This window comes from Lupinus angustifolius, unplaced genomic scaffold, assembly GCF_001865875.1.
Source record: "Lupinus angustifolius cultivar Tanjil unplaced genomic scaffold, LupAngTanjil_v1.0 Scaffold_2_199, whole genome shotgun sequence".
Classification (NCBI taxonomy): Eukaryota; Viridiplantae; Streptophyta; class Magnoliopsida; order Fabales; family Fabaceae; genus Lupinus; species Lupinus angustifolius.
In genome coordinates, this window is record NW_017716608.1 from 2,441 (window position 1) to 14,442 (window position 12,002).

The 12,002-nt window shown below is 31.9% G+C and overlaps 1 protein-coding gene across 4 annotated transcripts; it reads left to right on the top strand.

Annotated features, from left to right (window-relative positions):
* The first annotated feature begins 577 nt into the window (after positions 1 to 577).
* LOC109337181 lies at positions 578 to 6,205 on the top strand. 4 transcript variants are annotated; one of them, XR_002106409.1, is made up of 9 exons: positions 586 to 920; positions 1,015 to 1,155; positions 2,296 to 2,391; positions 2,483 to 2,609; positions 2,946 to 3,055; positions 3,688 to 3,771; positions 5,397 to 5,479; positions 5,613 to 5,990; positions 6,022 to 6,205. XR_002106409.1 is itself a non-coding variant. In XM_019574098.1 (8 exons), exons 1-8 carry the CDS (start codon positions 624 to 626, stop codon positions 5,694 to 5,696), a joined length of 1,026 nt encoding a protein of 341 aa, XP_019429643.1. In that variant the 5' UTR covers positions 578 to 623; the 3' UTR covers positions 5,697 to 6,081. The 4 variants fall into 4 exon arrangements, 3 of the variants coding, with proteins under 3 accessions (XP_019429643.1, XP_019429641.1, XP_019429642.1); XM_019574098.1 differs by having other exon boundaries at positions 578 to 920; positions 5,609 to 6,081; XM_019574096.1 differs by having other exon boundaries at positions 5,613 to 6,081.
* The last annotated feature ends 5,797 nt before the right edge of the window (positions 6,206 to 12,002 follow it).

The following is a 12,002-nucleotide window of genomic DNA, read 5'->3' on the forward strand; positions in this document are numbered from 1 at the left end:
TTGTTTGTAGTTATTTTAGAGTCAAATAATAATATTTATTTTTATAATAATCTTATTTTAGAATCAAATAATAATGAAATTATAAATTTATTAATGATTTTTTTATTAATAGGACACTACTAACTATATCATGTTATGTATGTGTAAAAAACAATGTTGGGAAAGTCGAGCAAGATGTTAAACCAGAAGAGGTCCCATATTAAGTTTATCTGATTTAAACAGTTAAACCGTATAGTCTGACCGTATGATTTTATATATAATTAATAATTTTTAACAATATGAATGCACTGGTAACATATATGGTTTTAACCATGCAAATACACGAGCAATATACATATTCTTAATCATAAATGCACATGTAATATGTGTTCTTAATCATGCGGTAAAAAATATACAGATAACTTATTGTTGTATAAATTTTTTACACTGTTCGTACTTTTTTTTTTTAATAAAAAATAGTTCTATTGAGAAATATTTGCACTTTAAGTTTATGTCTTCATATGGGTGGTCATACTATCATAATGGATAAGATTGGGCCGGGCCCACCCATGTTAGATGCAATACTCCATAGACATAATCTAACATAGACAAAAAAAACAAGAACCTAAGCAATTACAATAGCCATGATGCTATCACTGCTTCCTTTGAAAAGGGCCTTCCTATTCAAATATCCTGTCCAAAAGCCTAACCCTCCCTTCTTCAACAAAACCCACTTCCCACTATTCACACCCCATTGTTCTGCTTCTCACGTGGCCATGTCTGAAGAAAAACAAGGTCATATCTCGTTACAAGAATGGCAGAGTTGGGGTACAACATCTCCAGTGCCATCTATGGTGACCCAAATCGTTGAGGATTTGAAGGATTTAGAGAAAAACTTTGATGCCCAAATGAGTTTTGGAGGCCATGGTGGGAAGCTAAAGGTGATTAATTTAAGGGGACTATATAATTCAAGTTATGATTTTTTCTGTTTTCCAAGTTATAATTTAGTGTCTGTTTGTGTTGTGATTGATTCAGGGGAATTTTGGAGTACAGGAAGATAAGAAACATCGAGCTACGTATCAGTCTTTGGGTGATTCAGAGGAAAAGTTCAAGTTTTATTCAGCTAGACAAATTGCTTGTCGTATACTTGGAAGCCGGGGTTACCTTTGTCAAAAGGTTTTATTCAAGATTAGAATATTACTACTCCCACTAACTTATCAATGCATAATTCATTTTATAGATTTTTCATCATTAGATCGTAAGTGAGTCTCGGCGTAACAGTAAGTTTGCTTGTCCTATAACCTGATGGTAATGAGTTCAAATATTGGAAATAATCTCTTTGCTTGGGAGAGTGAGGTTATATCTATCCTTCCATACCTCACTAGGTGGTAGCCTCATGCACTAGGCCGCATGATTTGGCCACACTTACTCAAGGATGTGAGGTAATTATAGAAGTGAGGAATTAATAGATGTAGGAAGCATTTTTTCTTGAGAATAATGCTAAACACATATTCAGGGGGCTTAGAAAAACCTATAGAGAGTGTATTTGTGTATATCTTATCATATAAACACTTAAGCAGGTGCTTGGAAGAGCTTATGGAATGAGAATAGCTTATGATCTCCCTATCACATTTTTTAGCTCATTTCAATTAGCTTAAAAACTTAGCTAAAATTAGCTTACAGGAAATCCGTAAGCCGTCATGTGATATGTGCTTTATTAAGCTACTTACCCAATTGTGGCCTCACACTTTACCTCACATTTGCACATTGTTTTCACTTACCTGCACAAATTTTATCATCCGATTAAAGTTGGTCCCTCCTCATCCTACAGAACTATACTAACGTTTTGCCACTTCACACAAATGTGAGGTGAGGTGATTGTAAGGGATACTATTTAGCATTTTCCATAATTTGAAGTGGTTTGATTAAGATAAGGTCTAGGTGAATTATGCTGATGTGGCTAGGCATCTATAAAGATAACTTGTCTGTAAAGTGGGTAATTAAGGAAGTATATGGTAAGGTTGTTGCTTGATGACCATGGGGTGACAAGTTCAAATCCTAGAAACAACCTCTCTGCTTGCGGGGATAAGGCTATGTACATCCACCATTCCCATACCCTACTATGTGGCAGCCTTGTGTATTGGGCTGCCCTCTTTGCTCTTGAATCATGCATTGTATATCTAATCAAGGGGAGATGCACCTTTAGTTGCTCAATTTACAAAAATACTCACTCGTGGGAAAAAAAGTTGTGTGGTGATCATGCCTCATGCATTTTTTGCTTTTTAATCTTATGTATTATCACTTAAATCTTTGTAGTGCTGGCTTCCTAGGGAGGAGGATTGTATGTGTTCAAAAGTCACATCCTGTATGCTCTGGCCTGGAATAAAATTTTGGTTGTATATGCATCCAAAGGTTTGGACAAAACTTGTCATTTTATTACGTCTCTCTTTTGTGTTATGTTCATTTCTCGTAAAGCGTTTACATTTTTAGTCATCACATTCAGGATTTCTTGCGACAGAACAACACTGGAAAGCTATTGTGGCAAGTGTTTGGTGTTGAAGCAGCAACTTTGTGCCTTTATGGCATTCCTGAACATGAAGAAATCATGTGGAATTCCTTTAAACTGGCAGGTCTCCCTGTTTATATAAACTGCTATCTATTTTGACAATTTTCGCCTCTGACGTTTATTGAAGAGATTACCGTTGCTAACTCTTGTTGCTTCAAAAATAAAGAAATTTTATATTCCTTATCAACTATGGAAAAGGATGAATGATTATATTTTATTTCAGATTGCTCCTTGTCATGGTAGTATGTAAAATCTGGATTCTTGGTATCAATACAGATACTAGTGTATGCTTTATTTAGTTGTTTCTTGTTATGTTAGGTCTACATGTTATGTGTTCTTTAATTTTTGAAACTTGTGATTGACATTCTGTTGCATTTGCTGTGAATTTAACTTATTCCAGGAAAAGATAAGATCTGGTGCCTTTATCCCAACAAGGGATCAGTTTCAAAATCAGTTGAAAGTGCTTTTAGTCAGGAACCACTTGCAAACTATGAAGTCACACCAGAAAAGGTTGTTTTATTAACATTATAATGATTACTGTATTTTTTCTGCGGTTTTACAAATAGTGCTAGCGTTATGTCGGTGCTGGAGAGTGGAGTATGTGAGTACACCACTACATCATTAAGCTATATACACTGAGTCTTTTGAAAATGACTTTGTTTTCTTTCTGTGTATTTAATGTTATTTGCCCACTCGAATTGTGGTTGAGCTATACAGTATAACATTACGTTTGTGAATGAGAAGAAATGACACTTTGTTTTTGCAATACCCCACTTATAGCATCCTAGTTGCATCTTCTGTTTTGCTTATATAAGCTTATGCAAGAATGTTATCTGCTTTCAACAAGTTATAATTCATATGATTTTGGATTTATTACTTGAACATTGACAAGAAAACATGATACAGAATCCACAGTCAATTCATAATTTAGGCTCTGAATCACATTGCCAAAAGGTGTAAGGAAAGTAATAAATTTGATTGCATTTATTGGCATTGTAATGACAGCTTAATAGTGGCGTTTCTATATTAAGGAAATATCTCTTCTATGTTTTGTTAAGTGAATGCCACTTGTGGTATTCCCTGTTTTCCATTTAGTGCAAAAACATTGATGAAGTAATCATTTGTTCTTATTTATTATGAAGCAGTTAACAGGAGATACAACTCTACATTTTATTTTGCTTGATGGGACATGGAGTAATTCAGCTGCAATGTTTTGCCGTCTTCAGGTTACTTCCTGAGGCTTTATTCTTCCTTCTCTTCAATTTATAGTTGTAAATTTTTATAATATGACTCTGATTAGGAAGCACAAAATTATCATACTCCATGATTGTGATGTGCTAAGGTATTTCAGATGTTCTATTATATTCCTCATACATATGCCAAAAACTGCCAAATCTAAGTTAGAGGCCCCACTTTAACCATATGTGAGCATGATGTCCACTCTATTACCAGACACCTTTGATGTGTGCAAAAGAGGAAATAAAAGATATTATTAAACAAGTAGTAGACCTATCATTTCTCTTTGAACTTTAAAAACTAGGTGAATAAAGCTGACTTTAAATTTTACATTTGTAAAATTGAGTTTGAAGTTCAAACATGAGTTGCATGACAGGCCTCACTAGGCGTTACCCCCTCTGGTCCTTTTTATAAACAGATTTCACACATATTAAGGAAATTAGTTAAAAGCTAATTAGTTGCTTTGATTTAATAAAAAACATACAAATAATTACAACTATTATTCAGCACGTGCTACATGGGAAATTGTTTCAATTAAAAGTGGTACTGAAAATATGCAAAGGTTGTTCTATTTGAGACCAAAAAATGTTGATGTTTTTTGCCTATAGTGGAGACTGGAGATAGTAAGTTGAAGTTATAATCTTCTCCTGTATTCCTATTGTAGTAAAAATACAAGGCTGAGCCTTTAGGAAAATAAGAAAATGGTATCAAGTAGAGTTGCACAACAAGCATAATCCTTGGATTTAAAGTTTCTTGCAGTGCTATTAAATTAAGCATTAGGCAGTAACACAGCAAATTTATTCATGGAGATTATTTTTGAATAAATATTCCTTGACTTATAATTAATTTTCTATTAAGTAGGCGCAGTTAAAGTGCTCTGAATAAGTTTTCTGTTACAATATTGTAATGCCTTTTCTTTTTTATGTATGATTAGAACGGGATGTAGATGATGTTATGTAATACTTTTTCGTCATGCCTTTATACCATCAGATGAGGATGCCAACGTGGCTGACTGCACAGCAGTTAAACATAACATGGACTTTTTAACATGCCTGAGATAGTTTTGTTTATTATTATTATTATTTCTATAGATTCTATATAGTATAAACTGGGACTCATTGCAGAGGGGATTTTATCTGTGATAGTCATAAAAAGAACAACATAATATTGTTGAAGAGCCAATGAAATGGATCACCCGCGTCATTTCTATGACATTCGATTGGGGATGGGGTATTGCTATTGGCAATCTAAGTGCCCTATCCATACTTCTTAATAATCGTTCACAATTTTAGTTTTTAAAAAAAGACGGTCCAGTGCACAAGGCGCCCATCTTGTGGGGGTCTAAAGAGGGTGAATGCCCGTAGTCTTACCCTCGCAAGCGAAGAGACTGTTTTCAGAATTTGAACTCATAACCTCCATGTAAAATTCTGTAAGGTTGATGAGGAGTGCGAATAGTTAATTAGGAATGTCAATAGCCTCTCCCATCCACTGTACCATCCTAAAGTCAGTATTTAAGTTTTCCAAGTCAATGAAATGAATATTTTCTGATGAAACACCATTCACATTATTTTTTGCTAACTTGTGTCTTATGGGTGTTAAATTTTCCCCCCAACAGGATCAAGCAAAGTCAGTTTGGGGAGATGAGGACCTAGCTTGTATATCTCTAAACCCTGGTGCTTCTGCCATGCATAAACTTAGGTGAGAAAATGAGAAATTAACTAACACAGGCTGCATGGTTTATCTGTCTACTTTTTCCTTCTTCCTCTCTTATCTTTTCTATAATGTTTCTGTTGTGTTATGTTTAATGTAATCAATGGCCTTTCAAAGGCAGGCCTCAACCGTCTTGGGATCGTACGTGTACAGCAGCAGCCGCTGTTGGCCTGCTCTCAGAGCTGCAACTTCTTCCACAGTTTAGCTCCATTGATCTGGATAAACAGGCAGAAGCAATAGAAGATGCTTTAACCATCTTATTAGAAGCCCTCACAACTCGGCGTCTTCGCATGGGAAGGTCCATAACACGGAAAATGAGGCCTACCAACTCAACGTTTTCGCAGGGGAAGGTCCATAACACAGAAAATGAGGCACAACACCTTCCATTAGAGATCTAACCAAGTTTGGTCTGACAAATTATACAGTAAGCCTATTGCAATATGTTTAAATGAGGATATTATCAACTCTGTACATATAGGATGAATCAGAGGGCATTTTGAAAATGGTGGCTTATGTAGACAGGAATTTTCCAATATTTCATGTCTTGAATTTGACTTCAAAGAATGACTAATAGACTCTTCCTTACATTTGAACATTTGGGTAGAAGTACTTATGCATTTAAGTAGTCCATGAAATGTATTCAGTCTTGGATAAAAAACTTTAGGTGTTATTATTTCTTGTCACATTATTTCGGGAGCACATCTTCTGTCTCATGATGTGTGTACCATTTTATGTACGTTTTCATTCCCATTGGTGAGCAAATATAAAATTAACATATATTTAATTCTTGTGGGAGTCATAAGGTGATCTGATGGTGAAGAGGGTGGTAGTAAGGAATGGAGTGCAAGAGGTTGTGGGTTCAAGTTCCACCATCCAAAAAATGAGAGTTATAAGGTGGTTTGATGGTAGGGGTGTAGGAGGTTTGATATGTGTATATATAATATATCTTGGTTGGGTACTTTACTCTGAATAATTGAGTTTATCTTATTTTTTTTACTGATTATATTCTAATTAGTATCATAATATTTATATTTGTTGGTGTTTTCTCAAAATCTTGCCCCTTATTAATTTAAATTTATGTAACATAATGTCACTTGATCACTTGTTAACAAACAATAAGATATTTGGGGGAGAAGTGTTCAAAGGTAGCATTTGAAAATAATAACTGAAATTAATTAGAAAGAATTCAAGTTCCACCATCCAAAAAATGAGAGTTATAAGGTGGTTTGATGGTAGGGGTGTAGGAGGTTTGATATGTGTATATATAATATATCTTGGTTGGGTACTTTACTCTGAATAATTGAGTTTATCTTATTTTTTTTACTGATTATATTCTAATTAGTATCATAATATTTATATTTGTTGATGTTTTCTCAAAATCTTGCCCCTTATTAATTTAAATTTATGTAACATAATGTCACTTGATCACTTGTTAACAAACAATAAGATATTTGGGGGAGAAGTGTTCAAAGGTAGCATTTGAAAATAATAACTGAAATTAATTAGAAAGAAAAATCATAAAAACTGAAATCAATAATTTAATATTATTTTGTGAAGGTTATTGGGACACAAAAACAAATTTTTTTTGAGATAAAGGACTTGTCCCTATTCCTCCTCTCTCATAAGGACCACAAAATAAAAACATACCCTTCTTCCGAAAGGTAAAACTTGTTCAAAATGAAGAAGTCTCTAAATGTTTGGAGGTCAACTGAGTTAGAGTTGATTATATTTATAATTAAGTTTTAGATATGTATCGTCGTTTGGTTTTAGATTTATGTAAGTTTTAGCCACAAGGCCTTGTTCTTCATTACATCCCTAGTATGATTAAAATGTTAAATGTTTAATACATGTGAATAATACTTGTTGGGATGAATAGTCACACATATTGAAAGAGGTTCATTCATAGAATAGAGATATCTTTGGTAGTACCAAAAAATGATTTGTAATTTTTTATGGTTTAAGTCCTTACAATTTAAATTTTTTGAAAGGGGTCTCTCATCCAAGTAAAATGGTTATATGCTAACATAACAGTAGAATTTGATGTCAATTATAAACATGCTAATCCCCAACATCCATTGAATAAAATTATTTTAATGATATATAATACTTAAAATTATTTCTTTTAGGAATAAAAATTACTACTAAGGATAACTCTCATTTTATAGATAAAGAACTAATTTTTTTAAGGTGCATGATTGTCGCTCCTAACAAGTGTCATTTACATGAATTGAATATTTGATCTTTTGTTCATGTTGAAAATTTAAGGGAGCCTTACATCATAATGTTTTGTTGGTTTTTAGAATGATTTAAAAGACTGGTCATTAAGCTAATTCAAACACAGATTATGCCGCATGTAAGCACATTTAGTAATATTCTTTTCAGGTACATTCTTTGCCTCCATAGTCGCAACCTTTTTCAAGCAAGTAATGTCACGTTCATTTTTTTGGGTAGATACTTGCTTAGCCTTTACAAGGAAATGATTTATTGTTTTTCCTCATTTATCAAAAAAAAAAGGAAATTGGTTGTTAGAAGATAGCATATTTGAGTCAACCTCTTCTACATCTAAGGCGAATATATGTATTATACTTTCAGAATGTGGGTAGTGTGAGAGGTGAAGGAGTGAATACTGACCATAAAATACGCACTATCTCATTAGATATGACCCTATAGCTATATGAATACATATCATGTTCCCTCTCACTTCAAATGTTATTGTCATAACATTAATATACATGAAATTGCAAGATTGCATCAATACAAGTAGTGATGTTAATGGAATCGGTTGAGTAAGCAAACTTGTAAACTTCTGGACGCAAGTTGAAAATAAACATGAACTCGCTAGTTGGTGCATTAATTTAAAACTATAAAATATATAATTAAACCATGATATGTGTATATATATGCCTATAAATATCATCCTACACATTCTAAAAATGCGAGATTTATTCAAATATTTAGGTTGATGGTCAAAATTTAACTTCCAATCATACTTCGCATTATAACTTATTCCGGATAGCCTAACTAATCATGCCAAGAAATAATCTTATTTTGATCTATAATTTTTTATTTTCAACATTATATATGTATATGTACTAATATAGGTGTCCTACAAATATGAGGGAAATTTAAATAATAGTTTCAATCCACATGTATATGTACCCAAAAAAAAATCCACATGTATGGAATCATTCAATGATATATCCTTCACTTATCACTTGTACGGTATCCATTCCTCTTGAAACCCTTAAAAATAGGTGAGATCTTTGGTGTCTATTATAATGTAACATAACATTTGTATAGAAAAAAAATCAAACATCAGTATACCATTTCAAAACCCCAATTATATGCAAACAGTTAGTACTCTATGGCTCCCAACCATAAAATACCTAAAATATAATATTTATATAAATTTATACACAATTAATATATTATTTACTATTCATTTGTATTATTTATTAAAAATATCAACAATAATTAAAAAAATGAACTGAATACTCATACACCAACAATAATACCCGATTTGTATTATTGTTCGTAATCTCTCCCTACCTCCAAAAAAATAAACATGGAGGATTCACTTCAGGTAAGGTGACTCAATTATTTGAGGCATTTATGAATTTGTTCCAATAAATCATCCCGTGTTTAATCAAAAGAATACACATATTTCTTAAAACAATTTTCTCACTTGATTACTCTAGGATCATATGTGAAAGGCATAAAAATATATTACAATTCTCCCGGACACTTCTTTATTTCACAACATACCAAGATTAAATGGATAGGTAATCACTTAATCACATACAAACAACATAGTTCTTCAAAAGCTATATTACAAATAAATAATATCCAAAAGTATCATTAGTTTAGTAGTTCCAAAGATTCTTCACATAAACTTTTTTCTAACGTTATTGTCTAAATAAAAGCAATATTCTTAAGTTCAAAGTAAATAAACATATTATCATCTACTAAAAATATCAATTAGAAATACGAAATACAATAGTGTTCAAATCACAATAATTTCAAAAATAATTTATATGGATCGAATCTAACAAATGATCTACAAATATCAATATAAATACAATATCTTATAACAAAATTATACTCTTCAGAATCTTAATTTTATTTATTCTTTTCTCAGACGACTTTTAATAACTTAAGTCATAAATAATTTTGACTTCTATTCAATATTCTGAAACACTAAATTACAACTTTTCATCAATCAAGCCTATTTTGTAGGCATCAAGGTCTCCCCGACACGTTTCTTCAAACATGAAATTATATATTTACTCAAACAATTATTATTATTATTTTCAAATTCCACAAGGAGACACAGAAAAGCACCATATAAATATATAAATCCCGATGTTACAATTTTTCCTTCTCCTATTAACCAATCCAACAGGGAAAAGATTTATAATAAAAGATGAAACATTTCCCATAAAGAATCCTTCTCTAAACATCACACACAAAGTAAAAAAAATGAAGATGAATACGCAAGATTATGAGCAAGAAGCTCTGAATCCTGTTTCAATTTGAAACCTTTTTATCTATGAGCAGTTACCAGTGTTTCAATGAAACGCAACCCATCAAATCTCGGCGCAAATTTCTCAGACGAAGTTGACGAACTCGCCGACGAAGAAGAACCTTCACGGCGTCTCTCAACCATACCGTCCTGTAAACAACACAATCTCTACATTAATAGACAAAAAATACTTTGAGGCAAATAAAATTTACATCCACACAATTTGATACAAAATCCGAAGTTGTTTTTAAGAAAATATCTCGAATTGGAGTACTGTGAGTGGGAAAAAAAAGATGATACCTGATGAGAAGCGTGGGTTGAATATGAGACAGAGACAGCGGTGGCGGAAGCGGCGGCGATAGAGGCAGCGAGGAGGCTAGATTTCTTCATCTTCCAAAATGTTGTTAAGAGAGAAAGATGAAGAAGAGTCTAGAATCTAACAAACGTGTGGCGTACAGAGAGAGATTTTGGTTCAAGATTTGAAGAAATGGAGCGGTTTTGACGGCATATATATATAGGAGGATTACATTACGGATTGTTTTTTACTTATATTTTTCTAAATAAATTTTCTATTCTATGATTTGATCTTTTAAAAAATAATTCAGATTAATTAACACTAAAATAAAGGTTAAACTAGTTTACAACAGAGGTTAAATATTTCCAAAAAATAAGTTACATAAAGTAAGTTTTTAAAGGGACTAAAGTGGACCTTTAATTTTTTTTATAAACTACAGTTTTTAAGCAATGAACTCAATTTATGTTTAATTTTGATAGATTGATTTATTCGATTGATTTTTTTATTTTATAATTTTACAAAATTTAATTGTAATCTAAAACACAGGGAGATTGGATGGTAGAGATGTGCTGGGTTAATATGTGGTTGCCATTATTTACGCGGCAAATATACCGTGTTTTATTCTTTTGCCCTCCACACATGTTTTATTGCTAATTTACCTTCTTCCCCATTAAAAAAAAAAGCTTTTTATCCATTTCTCTTCCGTAGGGGCGTAAACAGTTCCGGTTTAAACCGCGAAACTGATAGAATCGAACCAAAACAAATTGCAAAATGTGGTTTGGTTCGGTTTCGATAGTTCAGTTCGGTTATTTTTTTAAGGAACCGTTTATGTTCGGTTCGGTTTATGGTTTTAAAAATTTAGGAACCGTTGGAACCGAACCACATATTAAAGAAATATATACTAGGGATTAGGGAATAATTTTTTATTATTATTTAAAATTTTCAACCAATTTTTAGCTTAAATTATCAATTTTTGAATGAATTGTAGTGTTATATATGTTACAAATTGTTATTAAGTTAATATTATATATGTTATTAGTTACTAAATTGTTTCCTAGTGTCTTATGATTTGGAACATATTTTCTAACTTATGTGATATTGAGTTTGAAACTAACATATATAATATATTGTTATACATGTATTATTACATGTGTTACTAATTATGAAATGTAAAGTTCTAAATGTAACTATTATATATTTTACTAATTGATATATATGTTACTAATCATGAATTATATAGTTATATATAATTTAAATTTTTTATAATAATAGTAGTAATGTTTATCCTTTTGTGGATAAACAATATCTCTTGTAATAAATTTTGAATTTTCAATTGATGAAATTTTTTTTTATAAAAAAAGTAAATGGAAAAAACCGTGGAACTGAACTGAACCATTCAAGAGCGGTTCGGTTCAGTTCTTATAGTTAAATTTGCGGTTAATTGAGCAGAACCGAATCATATGTTTTTGATCGGTTTGGTCACTAAAATGCACCAAAAATCGAACTGAACCAAATTTTTATGTAACGCCCCGTAAAATACTTCTAAAAAACATTGCGGAAAAATGGGTGAATTTTTTTTTGAAATAAGTTAAATAAAATTGCTTCCTTTTCAAACCTTCCTTTTCCGGGACATCACTTTAAGTAACTCAAATGCGGAAAATCAACTTATCATTATCGAATAATAACTTAACCTG

Bases quoted from the DNA above. Each gene is read 5' to 3' on its own strand.
- LOC109337181 (XM_019574096.1), top strand. From the start codon at position 624: ATGATGCTATCACTGCTTCCTTTGAAAAGGGCCTTCCTATTCAAATAT. The intron at 1,156-2,295 runs GTTTTATTCAAG...AAATCTTTGTAG, and splicing joins GGGGTTACCTTTGTCAAAAG to TGCTGGCTTCCTAGGGAGGA. The intron at 3,772-5,396 runs GTTACTTCCTGA...TCCCCCCAACAG, and splicing joins CAATGTTTTGCCGTCTTCAG to GATCAAGCAAAGTCAGTTTG.